The 16,148-nt window shown below is 49.4% G+C and overlaps 1 protein-coding gene across 3 annotated transcripts in view; it reads right to left on the reverse strand.

Moving 5' to 3' along the window:
• The window catches only part of CREBBP (CREB binding protein), a 48,941-nt gene that overhangs the window by 3,620 nt on the left and 29,173 nt on the right, over positions 1–16,148 (reverse strand). For all 3 annotated transcript variants that reach the window (XM_066640372.1, XM_066640371.1, XM_066640370.1), the window contains exons 17-30: positions 15,761–15,879; positions 14,011–14,250; positions 13,068–13,156; positions 9,296–9,376; positions 8,367–8,423; positions 7,255–7,332; positions 5,192–5,259; positions 4,789–4,939; positions 4,008–4,154; positions 3,032–3,145; positions 2,190–2,355; positions 1,546–1,713; positions 605–766; positions 57–338 (exon numbers count right to left, since the gene is read on the reverse strand). In XM_066640372.1, coding sequence (XP_066496469.1) covers positions 57–338; positions 605–766; positions 1,546–1,713; positions 2,190–2,355; positions 3,032–3,145; positions 4,008–4,154; positions 4,789–4,939; positions 5,192–5,259; positions 7,255–7,332; positions 8,367–8,423; positions 9,296–9,376; positions 13,068–13,156; positions 14,011–14,250; positions 15,761–15,879 — 1,922 coding nt within the window. The remainder of the gene's footprint in view (positions 1–56; positions 339–604; positions 767–1,545; positions 1,714–2,189; positions 2,356–3,031; positions 3,146–4,007; positions 4,155–4,788; positions 4,940–5,191; positions 5,260–7,254; positions 7,333–8,366; positions 8,424–9,295; positions 9,377–13,067; positions 13,157–14,010; positions 14,251–15,760; positions 15,880–16,148) is intronic.

Here is a 16,148-nt window from a genome sequence, read left to right on the forward strand (position 1 = left end):
CCGAAAGCCACCAGCTCTGGCCCAGAGAAGCTCCCAGGCAGCCCAGAGACACTCACCTCGCAAACCGTGCAATGCCACCTTGTCTCCACGTGGTGTTTACATTCATTGCATGTGTAGACAAAGCGGTCCTGCCCTTGGGTGTGCAGCTCCACCAACATGCACAGCGTGGACCACTTGGAGCGGCGCAGCGAAGAAAACTCCCAGTGCTTGTCCCTGGCCAGCGTCAGGAAGGCGTCGCGCCCGTCCATCAGGTCGCAGCTCAGCAGCGGGTCCGGGTCCACGATGGGAGGCAGGGTGTTGACGACTGGCCCAGCATGTAGGTGGATGACAAAGAAGACCTGCAGGGACGGGGCACAGCAGAGAGAGGTCAGGCTGCCTTCCCTTCTGCAGACACAGGCAGGCAGCTGACCTCCACGCTCCTTGCCCTGAGACGGAACCTGGAGGCTTCAGCAGACTGAGCCACGCGGCCTCCACTGAAGCAGGCGGCTCGACTGGCTGGCAGCAGCCAAGGGTCCTGACCTTGCCTGAAGGGACACCAGCCCTGCAGAGGGCAGGAGGCTCAGCTGTCGTCCGCCCAAGGGAGAAGAGCCCTTCCCCAGAGTACCTCCTTGTGCTTCTCCATGGTAGCGTAGAGTTTCTGGGACAGGTCATTGGAGACGCTGGGCATGGTGGGCTTCTTCTTGTTGGCTCTGCTGAGGCTGCTCTTGTTCTTGGTGGTCTTCTTGCTGTTCTTCTTCTTGGCATTCTTGCTGTCGCCCTGGTGTCCCTGTCAAGAAACCAGCAACTGCTTCACAGTCCCAAGGAAGGCACACCAGTGAGTCACACCCTGCTTGCATCAAACTCAGGGAATCAGTTCCAATGCTCTGAAGGTAACCAAGCCCACCTCCCAAAATTTCTAAACACTGCCCGCCTGAAGTACTGAGGACCTTGGGGCCGCTCGAAGGGCGCAGGAAGAGACTCCTGTTCCCGAGTCAGCTCTACCCCCAAGCAGGGCCACTGCCAGCAGCCATCTCAGATAGGCCTGCCCCTCCTCAGGCCAAGCCAAAAAAGAACAGCTGGCAGTCCCCTGCCTCTCCTCCCCCCAGTACACCTCTCGAAGCAGCTCAGAGAAAGAAGGAAACAGACCCGCCTGGGCACTCAGCATGGGCTCTCTCCAAACATGCGCATGAGAGGAGGGTTGGTGCACTCAAGTTAGTTGTGTGGTCGGTGTGCCAGCAGCTCTCCAGGGTCTGTTCCCAGCCCCACCTGGGGCTGCTGCCACTCAGGGACTGCGCACCTGGGAGGACCTTCTGCACACCAAGGCAGGTGCCCCGCCTCTCAACTGCGTGTGCCCCACAAGGCAAGGCAGGCAGTATACGTACGGGATGCACACAGGAAGACAGACCCTCCTTCAAAACTAGCAGGTTCCAATGAATTTGTTTTCCATTCCCACTTCCGAAGGTGCACCCGGCTTGTCCCATAAGCCACTGGGCTGGACAGTCTGCACCTCCCCTCTCCTCCACTGATAAAGCCTGCCACCATCAAGGCTGGCAGGCCTGCAGTCACCTCTGTGGTGTCGCTGGCTGCTGTGCTCTCTTCCTTTTTCCTTTCCTCTTCTTCCTGTTCCAGTTCCTTGATGCTCTCCTCCAGGACATTGGGCCAGAAGTCGCCCTCAAAGTAAGGCAGTTCCTTGGCACTTGTCAGCCTGTCCTCCGTGGCTTGCTTGAAGATGTCCTGTGAAGGGGCCACATTTTCCACATTGAGCAGCTGGCTACATTTAAGCGGCTGTCGCCAAGGCCGGCCCAACAAGAGCCGCCTCAGACTAGCAAGTTCACAACACATACACGCACTCACTCCACTGCTCTAACCGCACAGCACAACTTTTCAAGTGCCACCTTCTCCGCCCGAGCAGATGCTCAAACCCTGCCAATAAAACTGCATTGACGGGCCTCGCCCAAGGGGCTTCCTGATCGGCCCACTTCCGCCTCCAGGCAGAGGCTGTTTGCCATCAGCTTTTAAAAACACTTCTCAGCCATTTTTGCTCCATTCATTTTGGACAGCCAAAAGAGCCAGAAACCACAGCTGCGACGTGCTTCCAAGGCCGCTGCTGTCCCAACCACCAAGCCCCTTTTCTAGTGAGAAGGGCAACAGAGGCCGCTTCCGCCACCCAGACTCAGGCACCTCTAGCCATCTCTCTTAGCGACTTTCACCTTGTAGTCGTGAATTATCCTCTCCGCAAAGGCCTTGTCCAGCATCTTCTTGTACCACTCCTGCAGGCGCTTGGGCTTGGGGATTTTCTGATCAGGAGGGTGACAGTGGAAGATGTAATCATCACCCTCGCTTGGCGGGCAGGCCCAAATATGGCCGGTCACGTACCTGCAGTCCCAAAAGAGCAAGCACATCCCAGTTAGTGTGTTCTCCTCCAGACGTGGAGCCGGACGGGTGCTTTAAGAGATGCACTACTCTCTTGGCCCATGTGAATTGCACAAAGACGCTCTGTGGGTCTCCCAACCCCGTCACTGCCACCTTCCTGTGGTGCCATCGCCCAGAGACACCAGGGCCTGGGCAGTAGTTCCTGATCTACTGGTTCCTGTGCAAAGTGCCAGCAGCCATTGCTGGTGGACCATCTCTCTTATCTTGGGGAGGTTTGCTGGGATGCACAGGGACAGGAAACACAGAAATGCCCAGGCCTGCACAACCTGTAATGTGTCAAGGCCAACACAGCTCACTAGCCACAGAGAGGCTTGCCACGTCAACTACCCTGATTTTGCAATCCAACGCAGAAGGGATTGAGCAAAGTTCCCTGCCTCCTGTTGTGTAGCACCCAGCTTGGAGGGTTTCTAGTTGCCCCACATTAACACTGGACAGTGACTCCTAGAAGTGTATTGTTCAGTGACACATTTGTAGGCAGAACTCTCTCTCCCTGTATACCACACTTTCCCAGAGAAAACCAGTGTGGTATTTTAACCACACTACCCCTGGAAAGGAAGTTACTGAAAGAAACTGACATCATTTGGCTCAAAGTGCTAAGACGTCCCATTCAAACACTCACCCCAGTTTCTTGACATATTCCAGGTACCCAATAAGGATTTCGTGATAAACAGCTGTACGGAGGCATCTGGGCCGGAAGAAATGAATGCTGTCCAAATAGGAGATGTACACACGCCTGTGAGAACAGGGAGAGACAGATTCAGCCAACGAGCAGCTGGGTTTTGGTTTGCTTGTTCCGAGAGCCACGCAGTTGTCTCCAACCGCAAAGCAAAGTTTGCAGCATTTCACTCGGAGAAGGAATGCCGCCTCCTAAGGCCCAATGACCTCAGAATGCAAATCAGCCTCAATTTCACATCACGCAAGTTTATAGAGCGGAGGCCTTTGGTGCGTTACTTTGGACATCAGAGGACAACGCTGGAGAGGGGGATGGAGATGGGAGCAAAAGGCACAGGAGAGAGGAGCCGGGAGAGGGAGGCAGGCACCCTGGTACAGAAAAGGGAAGCCGGGAATAGAGATGAAATGGGGTAAGCTGTAGAAAGTCTGGTGTGAGCCAGAGATGGCCAGAGTAAGGGTGGGGGGGGGGGGTCCAAGTAGGTATGGAGTGCCAACCAATTAGCTACCCCGGGGATGGTCCAACCAGGTCATCTGCCTGGCTCCACCCCTGCCACAAGATATGCACCAACATTCAGACATCCCACGCCTCCTCATCACATCCCAAAACGGGAAGTCCTGTTTTATTTAAAGGGACTGCGTGTGGAGATGGAAAAGTGCTCTGCCTTCTCATGGTTTGACATTTAAAGGGACTGCACAAGGATGGATCACCCAATGCCTTCCTCTCGCGCTTCCGGTTTTTGGGAAAGAGCTGTATGAGGAACAAGCAAGGCAGTACGGAAGCTCTCAGTGAAGGGGAAGAGGATCAACGCGGTTCCAACTGCAGCAGGCTGGAGGAACGCGGCAGCAGCCTCGGGATGCAGCCGCAACAAGTGCTCCATGAATGGGCTCCCCCAAGACCCTTCCTGCACAAGAGTCACGTGTACCTGGTGTTTGGGGGCGGACAATCCCACCCGTACTCCTGAACGTGCATGCCGAAGAAACACACGTCCACTCCGTCTATCTCTTCAAAAGCAAAGAGGGCCTTTGTTCGGTAGGGGAAGGCCTCGGCCATCTCACGGGAATCTACAAACCTGCAGGGGAAAAAGAGCCGCCACTAAATCTTTCTGTTCCAAAGAACACGCGCGATGGGGCTCATTCAGAAGGGCAACAGAAATCCTGAGAGTCTCAAGGGTGCTTGTAAAGTGGAAGCAGCCACTGAATACCACCAGTCTCCAAACCACGATGTATTTAAGCAGCTCACTGGGCAGGCGGGCTGTCCGTGGCTGTCTTTAGAAAGCAGGTTGCTACACCGATGCTCTCTGCCTTGGATCAAGGCAGGACTGGGACTGGAGGTGCTTGCTCCCACAAGCCTGCCCTGCAGGGAACGGGAGGAGCAGCCCAACTAAGGAGGCCCTTTCCACAGCAGGAAAAAGAGGGGCCCACGGGCAAAGTCAGGACTTTGCACAATAAAGGCGTCTGCTATTAGGATCCCCTCCCACAGAGAGTGCTGCAAGGGGGAACCACCTCTTTGGAAGACCAGTTCCAGCAGACAATGGCCCCAAAAGCAAGACAGACTGCCGCTCCCCAACAGAAGTGCCTGCTTTTAATCTATATGGATGGAAACTGCTGCTTTCCTGCTCCAAAGACACCTTCTGTTCGCCAAAAGAGATGATGCAGGGAGGCGACAAGCAATGCCTTTATGGCTAATTGCAAAGTAGAACTAACCTGGATTTCATTCCGGGCTTGACTTCCACTGTTTTATCCGAACTGGCTACTACCCGCACAAAGACTTCCCCGGCTTCCGGATGATTCTGGCGCCGCAAAAATTTATTGACCCTATCTTCCAAATGGTTTCCTAAGCGGGTAGTCTGTAACCCTAAAGGGGAACAAGCAGGAAGGAAGAGCAAGCTGCAAAATGGTGTCCAGGAGACACAGAAAAGAGGTGCCCCCATTTCCCCCCCCAAAAATCCAGATTACCACGTGGACTGAAACATGCATGAGAAGCAAAACTGACTTCTTGGCATGCTTACCGAGGAGTAAGCCTCGCGGAGAGGTTCTCAGGGGTAAGAAACTAAGAGGCATTTTAAAAGCTTTTTTTAAAACCCCGGGAAAAAGGCCACAAACTTACTTTTGGCACTGAATTTGTTTTCTTTGCGTGAACGGCCAGTTTTCTTCAAGCAGTTGTCGCACACAAAGCTAAACACACCACGAAGAGTTAGTGAATGAACATACGCTGTGACATCATTGCTATGGAAACATATGCAAGTTTGCATAGCCCCCCCCCCAACCGCCTCACAACATTTGTTCTCAGAGAGGGCCACCTGCCTTCGCTCCAGAAGTCTCAGTGCCCTCCCCCTTGCAAACGCATCATACTGCATGTCTCTCTGTGGCTGGAGCATCCACCCTCCACCTGGAGCTGAAGCATTAGGTGAACCTCCTGGCTTGGGCAACCTGCACACTGCCTTGCTTGGGGGACTTCAGCTGTCAGAAGTCCAGACATCCTGGAAGGTCACGCAGCAGCCACAGAGAGATGCACTGAGAGGCTTGACTCCAAATCTAGTAAGCAGTGGGGGGACAATCTCAAGGCTTCAGGGTCAGTTCCCAATCTTCACCAAGTGTGCACATGATGGGTGCACCCCCATCCATACAAGTACCGAAAAATACATACATACATACATACATACATACATACATACATACATACATACATACATACGTGTGTGTGTGTGTGTGTGTGTGTGTACGTACGTACGTACCACTATGTTATGTGTTATGGATGCCAGTCTTTAACCCAGCGTGCATTTATAGATAACATGTATGGAAGTGTGATGCTTAAGACTTTGAAATCAGGCCACTGGTTGTAGTTATGATCTCATCACAATGTAAGCTAACGACTGAGGACTCCAAAACCCCACATGGCACCAGAACACTTGGTTCAGAAATGGGAGGGGAAATATGGCTTCCTGGAAGCAGGGCAGAAAGCAAAGGATCTGGCCCCCACAGCAGCCCCCACAGGCATTTCTATGTACATAGCTTTTAAGTCCTGCCAGTTTTAATATAGCTCTGAAGGGGGAGAACTTTTACTTGAATGAAATGCAGTACAAAAATTAAAAAACCAATAAGGAGAGAGTGCCTTCCATTTAAAAGCAGAGCATGCCTCTAAAGAACCTCTAAAAAATACTTCTTTGAAGAATACTTTGTCAAAGATGCTAAAAGATTAGCCTGTAGACAACTCGATGAAAGCATCAACTCCATGTGGTTGCTGCAATGAAAACTAATTGCATGCTCGGGATCATTAAAAGAGGATGGAGAACAAACATTCCATATTATTCTGCCATTGTACAAATCAATGGTGAGGCCACATCTGGAGTACTGTGTCCTGTTCTAGTCACCACATCTCAAAAAGGCTATGATGGAACTGGAAAAGTTGCAGAAGACAGCAGCCAAAATGATTAGTGGGCTGTGGTGCCTCCCTTACGACAAAAGGCTACAAGGTTTAGGGCTCTTCAGTGTAGAAGGAAGATGACTTCAGTGGGACATGATTGAGACACATAAAATTATGCACGGGGTGGATAAAGTGAACAGAGGGAAATTTTTTTTCCCCTCTCGCACATCAGAAGCAGGGGACATCCACTTAAATTGACTGGCAGGACAGTCAGAACACATAAAAGGAAATATTTCTTCACCCAGCTCTTAATCCGTGGAACTCCTTGTCACAGGATGTTGTGGTGCCAACTGGCCTAAATGCCTTTAAAGGGGGACTGGACAGATTGATCGAGTAAAAGTTCCTCACAAGTCACAATGACTGTAAGCAGCCTCTAGATTTTTGAGGTAGCCTCTCTCTGAATGCCAAATGCAAGGCAGTGACAACAGGAAACAAGTATCTTGTGTCTTGAGCGCTCTCAGAGGCATCTGGTGGGTCACTGTGAGATACAGCAAGTTGGACTAGATGGGACCTTGGCCTGATCCAGCAGAGCTCTTCTGATGTTCTTATGACTGAGGCCCTCTGCTGCAGGTAAGAAATTGGAACAAAAAGGTGACACCTCTCTGTTATGCTTCCAAAAGGAATTTTGGGCCTGCACTTAAGCTAGCAATAGAACAAAGGCATTTTTGTCCCTAATCATCTGTCCCTGGACACAAGTTCAAAGCTAGTCACCATTGTAACGTTTGATGCCCTCTGACACTGCTTACCCTGAAGGCCAAATAATATCATAATGCAAGACGCAGATCTGGTGCATCTTCCGGCCACATTCTTTGCAATCCACAAATCTGAGCAAGAAAACAAGGAAAGAAAACAAGGCTTATTTCCTGGAAGCAAGTGCATGAAAGTACAAACAAGGGTCGATGAATAAGACTTCCCAGGCCCAGAACAACACAGATTGCTGTCGTGTACCATGAACTCGAATCTTCCAAGGACAAAGCACACACAACACTCTTCCTCCTGAGGTTGGCCAAACATTTTCATCTGGGTCTGACCTTATGGCCAAGGAGAAGGAAACATGATTTTTAGGTTGTGAGAATTTGGTTAGCCACATTTGTCTGTTGCCCTGAAGATAACAAAGTGTTCTATACTGTAAATAGAGGTGCTCTGGTAGATTCCGTAGTGGGAGATCTCCTGAGGATGAGCTCATTTTTAAAAAATATGTGCTTTCTGCTGTAGGAATCAACCCTGGCATGTGGGGTCTTCCTTGTGATCTATAGCAAAGGACACTCAAGGCTTTGGGAGGGAAAAGCCTATTGAAATCAACAGGGCGGGATGCTGCTTCCCCCCCCCAAGAGCTTACCTGCCCTTGGACACTCTGACAATGGGTCTGTAACCTTGTCCGGCAACACCAGAGGGGAGGGCTATGAAACCCACTGTCCTGTATAGGAACCATCTTTGTGAGGTTCCCTCTGACTAAGGGAGAGCAGCTGCAGCTCCATGGCAGAGCCATCTCTGCGCTGGATACAGAAGGTCATGGGTTCAACCTCTGGTAGCAGTATTTCCAGGTAGATGTGGGAAAAATTCCTATCTGAACCTTCCACAGCCTCCAAACTCACCCAAATACTTTTGGGTGGTTTCTCTCCTGTGCTGTGTCACTGCCTGCCCACTCACCTGCCCCCAACTCTAGCTGAAGTTCATCCAGCTAAGCTGCTAGAGGCTGCTGGACTTGCGTCTTAGTGCCAACACCTGACCAGCTCGTGCAAATTCCACACCAGCCGGTTTAACTGCCTGAATAACCTCCACCAACACTTTTACTTGCTATTTAGTTTAAATAGTTCTCCCCCCTCACCACCACCATGGAAATGGGCTTAATACTTACGGCTCTGGATCTAGTGTATCGTTTTTCTTCTTCTCAAACTGATCTTTTGAGATAGTTCTGCAGGCAGACAGATAGACAGGAGTTAATTAAGCCTTGTGTTTTAAACACTTTGGCCCATCTTCATCACAATACATGAGTGTCTTGTCTTCAGAAAGCAGAGAATGACAGAGAGAGAGAACAGAGCTGTGCTGGCAACTGCATTGCCCCCTGCAATGTCCCAAGTAGGCAGGACAAGCTAATCACCACCACCCACCATCCCAAGACTTGAAAATGCTCATCGCCATCATTTCTGTTAAATGCAATACAAGAAGCACCTGCCCTTCTCAAGGCTTCGTATGTTACAAGGAAACTCCTAAACCACCAGCAGTATATCACATGCAAGAATGTGGACATCAAATTCTCATCTAACCAATCACCAACACAGGGGGGAAGAATTAACACAATGTGGAATGTACAGGAGTTTGGAGGGAGGTTCGGCCTAAGATTCATAGCACTTAATTCACTGTTGGTAATCTTTATAGTCAGTTTTTAATATGAGGTGGATATGCATCACATCTGCATACAGAATGGGGGGGGGGGGGAGGCCATGGGACAATGATCTGCCAAAGAGGATTTTGGAGTGTGAAAAGTTCACATTTTGGGGCACAACGCCAAATCTCGGGGCTCCTTCTGTGTTTCAGCTCTGATGGTGGAAGACATACAGCAGCCAAACAAGGACATTGCTAGGAGAGTGACAGCCACCTCCACTCTGAACAGGATTTTCACTAACAGAAGCAGCACCTGCAAGTTGCTGCCTGCACAAAAGTTTGCTACTGCTAAAGACGAGCAAGACCTACTGTTCTTTCTCCACGCGCGCTAAAGCTAGGTGTACCAAGCCGTGACTGAAAGTACCCAAGACTCTGAGTCACAAGGAAGCAGGCGTCACTTACGTTTGTGGCTGGGCAGGGTCATCACCCAGGGTCACGTTTTCCCCCTGGATTTCAGTGAAACATCTCTCACAGAAGTGATACCTGTCAGCAAGAAGGCCATATTTGGGTGAACTGGTTCATCAAAACACACAGAGACACCCGAGCAACGGAGCCACCAAGCAGAGCACAGCAGAGCACCACGACGGAAGGGGAAGCGTTGTTGAATTGGTTGATTGGTGGGTCAAGTGTGGACAATGAAAAGGAACAGAGGGGAGGGAAGGATTAGAGAAGAGGGAAGGGCACAAACAGCACAGACATCAGTAGTACGAGGCAAAGACCAGGACGACACCAAGTAGAAAGCCAAGGCAAAGCACAGGTCAGTATTCAGGGCCGTTTCCCTGCAGACCAAAAAGAGGGTTCTAGGCTATCTTGTGGTGTAGCCTCCAAGAGCTACTCTCCGCCCAGCCTTTCCATCCAAGAATTTTGATCTGATTCTTAGAGAACATTCTGCATTGTCCCCAGTTTAAACACCCAGTTTCCTCTGAAAGCAAGAGCTACTGACAAGAGGTCTGGAAACTGTCTGATGGAAGCAAGAAAACTTAGATGGTCATCATTTTATTCAATCTGCAGGAATCCTTCTAGTATTGTGGATTATATTAAACATCCAAAATTAGGTTCAATGTGACCAACTGCTCATTTAAATGCGTAATATAAATGAAACCAAATGCATGCTGGATACAGAAATGCATTTATGGGTCAGAGTTTCCAGCTATTCATGTCCGCTTTATAAATATACGCAGGAGAGCTGCATTGTTTTTATTCCAGTCGTAGACAATGAAGTCAAGCAGGACATGCTACGTCTTTGCATACTGGTATCGGAGCCAGTTACGACTTTGTCAATTTGGCTGGAGGTTGGCCGGCCAGCCAGCCAGCTCCCCTTGTTGCTTTAGAAGCCAAGGTGAATTGAGCATCTGCCTCCCCTCAGACACAGCTCTACGCTGGAATATGGTTAAATTCACAATTTTTTTCTGAGATGAACTGGAAGCAAAGTTGTCTCTGAGCCGACAGCAAACCCCAACCCTAAATGACTGGGAAGGGCATGAGCTGGATCCGGGAAGGCAGCGAAAACATATTGTTGCAAGGCACAGAAGGAAGTACAGCAACATCTTCGGAACAAGGACAGCAGGGAAAGAGGGCAAACAGACAGGGTAGTTTTAGTGCTCAGACACCAAAGTGACAGGGTTTGGTGCACAGTCAACTCTGCACGTCACAGAGGAAGCAATATGGTGGGTGGCTTTCTTCACACACACAGGTTGGGAGCTATCTCCAGGACCAGAGAGAATGGAAGCTACACCTGCCAGATACATCATTCTGCTGGGGACAAGTGGGGGAATCTATGAATTCACAATAAGAACAGTCAGTCAAGTTTGGAAAGCTAAACAGGGGTGGCCACTCTTCACCCAAATCAGCTCTTCCCAATCACCAAAATTTAGCCCAGTGTGAAAGAACCCTGACAGGTCCACAGCTGACTCTGATATACAGCCCCAAAGATAGTCCAGGTGCTTCTCAAATGGGCACAGCAGACCCCAAAACCCAGTGGTTGCAAGTCTGAGGCTCAAGGCACTTGTCTCTTGGTTGCCCAATACACAGAAGATGACAGTCCGGGACTATTGGGCTGGGGGATCTGGCTACAGTGTTTGGGGTTCTTCAGTCTAGAAAGAAGGTGCCGGGAGGGGAGGAGACATGATTGAGACACATAAAATCATGCATGGGATGAACAGACTGGATAGAGGGGAGTTCTTTTCCCACTCGCACAACGCCAAAACAAAGGGTCATCCACCAAAATTGACTAGCAGGGGAGTCAGAGCAGACAACAGGAAATATTTCTTTACCCAGCACATAATTCATCTGTGGAACTCTTTGCCACAGGATAGTATGATGGCACTTAGATGCCTTTAAATGGGGATTGGATAGAGTTATGGAGGAAAAGTCTATCACAGATTACGAGTTCAATGTCTGTATGCAACCTCTGGGTTTTAAAGGTAGCCTTTCCCTGAATCCAGATGCAAGGGACTGGCAACAGGATGTAAGTATCTTGTCTCATGTGGCTCCAGAGGCATCTGGTGGGCCACTGTGGGATACAGGATGCTGATGGGTCCTTGGCCTGATCCAGCAAGGCTCTCCTGATGTTCTTAAGAGGAGATGCGTAGGGGAACTATGGACAAGATCTACATTCCATTATGCTTTAAACAGCAAAGTAGCTGCTGCGATTTATGTAATTCACGGGGAACAAAAAAGTTTCCAGAAGCAGTTCTCAAGGGATCTTGGACTCCCTTCAATAAGGAAGCACAGCACAAAGACTCGGCATCCCAAACAAGGGGAAATGTCCAATTAATTGTTTAATGCACTGTTTTTGAAGAAAGCTGTTTCAGAAGAAAGTTCCGAAGTGTTTGCAGGGTAATTTTTCTCCCCAAAATATGGGTCTAAGAACAGCCACCCTCCTACGGGCAATTAGATTTTTAGCTCTTTCTTCATTTTCCTGCATGGAATTGAGAACTCTGGGGCCCATTTCCAGCTCTTCCTCTCCAGGATAGACAAACAGGCTAGTCATTTCAACTTTCTTAAGCCCTGTGCACTGCAAAAGACACAATTCAAGTACAAGTGCAGGCTCTGTTCTGCTAACAGCAGATATATAAGTTGCTAACCAGCAACTATACATTCCACCCAGTGGACAATGACATTCAGAGTAAACAAAAAAACAACAAAGTTAAGCTAAAGTGACTCACTCACATTCCAGCGGCACCTTAGCCCAAATTCAACACTGAATGGTTCACAGGACAATCAGACAGCATCTTGTCCGTCCCCGTCCCCCTCGCCAGACTCAGACAAAGAATGGCTCCAATGGACTATCACTTACAGTGCAAAGATCCAACCAGAATCCCCAACCTTTGTGCTGAATTACACTGCTTTAGTCTTTAGTCACATGGCCCCTTGCCCGGTGTATCCCGTTATCCTAATTAATTACCCAGAGTTCCCACTTGCAATAACACAACTCTAAAGATAACCTAGAGAGCCTTTCCCAGCAGCAAAGCCCTCCCCCACTAAAGTCAGAAGGATCCTCGGTAAGAAATGGCTAATGGAAAAGGGCCATTTTTCCAACATGAATTTACCAGAGTCCAGGCAAATCTTACAAAATAGAAGTACAAAGGACTACCCACCAATAGATCTCCTTAAGTCACCTCCATTTCCTTATAGTGAAGGTATTTCAAGAGCAAAACCATCAGCACTTCAAAGACGCCATCACCCTACTTGACCACCAGGTGCTACTCAGTCAGCAATATTCAACTTCTTGACATAACCCACTCTTCCTCTCCACAGCTCAAAGCAGACTTTTAGCCCAGCGAGTCCATGAAGTAGCTGGAGAAAGACTTGCCCAGAGCCACCCACTGTGCTTCAGAGCTGGGTAGCATCCGAAGAGGTTCTTCCCCATCAAAGCCCATCACTCCAGTCACCAGCACAGCTTCAGCTAAACTATGCTCCAAACAGGGTTTGTGTTTTTCCCTGCTCTTCATTTTGTTTTTAAATATCAAAATGTACTGTCCATCATCTGTGAGATGAGTAGCCACTTTCAGACCACACAAATTTTCCTGCATGGTAAAAATTGTTCTAAGACTCGTTCAATAAAGGGGTGGGGAAGAGTTCAATCCGAGTCTGATGCACTGGTTTTAAGGAGATATACCAGCAAGTGGTCTTAGTCCTTGACTAGCCCAAGCAGAAGAAGGCCAAGACTCACCTGTTCTGGTAACTGTAGTAGGCAGCGTCGCGTGGAATAGTGCAAAGCTGTTTGCCGTAGCAGCACAAGGTCTGAGGAGAAAATTCGTACTGCAAAAGAAGAACATGTAGAGCAAGCTGCTGGTGAGATTCAACAACTACATGCCCCCCAACACACACACACAGTCAATTTCTACTTCCTGCGTGGGCAGATGCTGAATTGATAGAGGAAGCTGGCCTAAAGCAGTTTAGGTGCATGCCAGAGGCCCGACTGCAAGTACTGCCCCTTCTGTGGGGTCACCTGAATTGTGGAACACTCTTCCCAGAAACCCTCTGCTGCAGTGTTTCCTCCCAGTTTTTGCAGCAGTTGCTGAACACCATTTTATTCTTCTGAGCTTTTAATAGAAGGCTGGTCTCTGTTTCTCTGCTGCTGTTTTATTGTTTTGTGATTTCCACTATTTTACTGTTTTAACTGTGGTGTTATTCCCCCTGCTTACTGCCTTGGAGGCTTAGACTGAAAAGCATAGTAGAAGTCTCTTAAATAATTTCAAAATAAGCATTCACAACACTGATTTTGGGGGTAAGGGAGCTAAGGAATACACAGTGTTGATTCAAAATCCATTAACAACACTGGACCATCCCCTTTCACAATAAAACCCATATTCCTTCTGTTCCAAGACACAATTCCCATACAGTTTGGCAACCTTCAGTCTCGAAAGACTATGGTATAAGCCTACAGCACCCGGTATCCCTGGCGGTCTCCCATCCATGTACTAACCAGGCCTGACCCTGCTTAGCTTCCGAGATCAAACGAGATCAGGCATGTGCAGCCTTACCCCCAAGGCACACGCACCTCGGAGCTCAGCTGACCTGGAAGACAGCAATGATGTGGTGACATCACTGCCGACTGCCAGGAAGAGGTGGCTGAGTCTTGGAGGAAGCAGCGTTTTCACACGTGCCCATACCTTGCGTCCACAACAGTATCCCAAGGACTGCATAACAGGATCAATTTCTTGCTCAAAGACCTCGGCCAGCTTAGTGCAAAATTTGTAGACTCTTGACGTCTTGCGGTTATAGAGCCAAGCGTTATTGAACATTAGCCAGACGTCATCCACGTACTGCCACGGCTCTTGGTACTGCCCTGTATCCAATTTGCGTTTGATCGTGGACAGATCCATGGGGTTCTTCACAATGTCAAAGTAATCCTTCAAATGAGAAGACCAAACAAGAGAAACACTGTGGTTGCTGGGCCCTTGCAGTTGTGGGTCAACCAGTCCCTGTGCTACCCAAGAGGCTTATCGGGAGCCAGAGCTGCGGCACATCCAACAAAGCCAACAGTTGCCTCCTGCCCTGAATAGCCCCAACCTTTTGATCAGTGTGTTGTGAAGTACTGTGCTACATGGAAAGGTTGGACAGGTCTTGGAAACAGAGGATCTCTGCCCAAGAGCCTCCACTGCAGGAGGGGCAATAGGAAAGCTCGATCAGAAAGGAACTGTCTGAAGGGACAGTGGAAAATCTGGCTTTACCTGCACCTGGGACGGGATCCCAGATACTCTTGCTAACCATTGGGGGGCACTTGAAAGAGACTGGCTAGGCCTAGTCTAGTCCTAGGCCAGGGAGAGACCAAAAGCTTTGCTCTTGGAACCAGCCATTCTTGAGCAACAATACCACCAGTAACCCCAAAGAAGAAAAAACAGTCAACAGTCTGCCCCATGGTGCTGTCTCTCAAACCAAGTTGAGGCCCCTTGACAGACCTCTGGGCTGACAAATCTGCTTGCACCAATTTGGCTTTTCACAAGATATGGCAAAGACGCAAGAAGCAAGAACCATTCCGCTGAAGATATAAGCAGAATGCTTGGGGGGGGCGGCCTCCCATTAGTTCACACAATCCCTGTCGTCGTGGGATAACACCACCTTCAGTGAAAAAGGCCATTCCTGAACCCAGACAATTATTCTGAATACTAGCCAGTTTATAGCCTTTTGAGGGCAAGAGGCTTGAGCAGGAGGTGCATAGAAACTGCCTTAGGCAGAAGTTCTATACGCTTTCCTGGGAGTAAGATCCACCAAGCAGACACGCATAGGACTGTGTACAATGTCCCCTGGGGTGATCTGCATTAAGAGAAAGATGGAAAGCATAACCATGGACCTCTCATAATCAGAAAACCAACACAAGTCAGAATGGCTGGTTCGTGTCAGCCCAAAGCTAGTGTGCCTGTGCAGAAACACCAGTAAAGGACATAATGCACCTGTATGAAAGCACTGGTGCAGCTACCTGTAAGTTGCAAAGCTTCCTCCTGCACGGTCCTCAATGGCCAACACCTGAGGCCGAGGCTCACTGACTAGCTGGGTGCTGCAATTCAATGCTGCGGTCTGGTCTGGGCTCCACAATGGTCTCTCTTGTCCCGCATAGTGTTTAACATTTATACAAAAATGCTGGGTGAGGCATCCCAGGGTTTTAGAGTGCGATGCCATCAACATGCATGCACGACCTGGCATGCTTCCCTGCTGGGTAGGCAGAGGGTGGGCAGAACAGGCGCCCAGAATGGGTACTAGGCTGGCTGAGGTTTAAGGAACTGAAGACCTCCTGTTCAGTTCTACCCTATGTAGTCTCACCCGCAGCCACGCGAGACTGAGGTGAAGCACTGAGGATCACGCATGGCTGACCAAAGAAGACAAGTCAGAAGCAACAAGCCAACCAAGTCATAAATCACTTACTGGGATACCCAGGAGCTGCGGGTCCACAGGCTGCCTAAAAGGTAGAGACTCGGGGTCCTGTCGATACAAAGCTTCCAGGGTGGGCATGAGAGCCTGGCGCAGCTCTTCAGGTTTAAAAACTGTCAAAGATATTCCAAATGGTTAATGCAAAATCATTCCACAGATCTGCTGCATCTACAGTCAGTCTTAATTCTGAAGCAACGACACAGTATTCCTTCACCTGCGCAGAACTGGAATTCATTATAGCTAACTTTGGTGATGGCTTTATACGACTGCAACGAACTCATGTCACACAGATCTCTAGCTGCAAAAGGGGACGGGGGGAACATATTCAGGGACAGCTTGTCTTGCGAGACACTATGGGAAGGCAACTGGGACCAGTTCCCCC

The sequence above is a fragment of the Tiliqua scincoides genome, chromosome 13 (assembly GCF_035046505.1).
Source record: "Tiliqua scincoides isolate rTilSci1 chromosome 13, rTilSci1.hap2, whole genome shotgun sequence".
NCBI lineage: Eukaryota > Metazoa > Chordata > Lepidosauria > Squamata > Scincidae > Tiliqua > Tiliqua scincoides.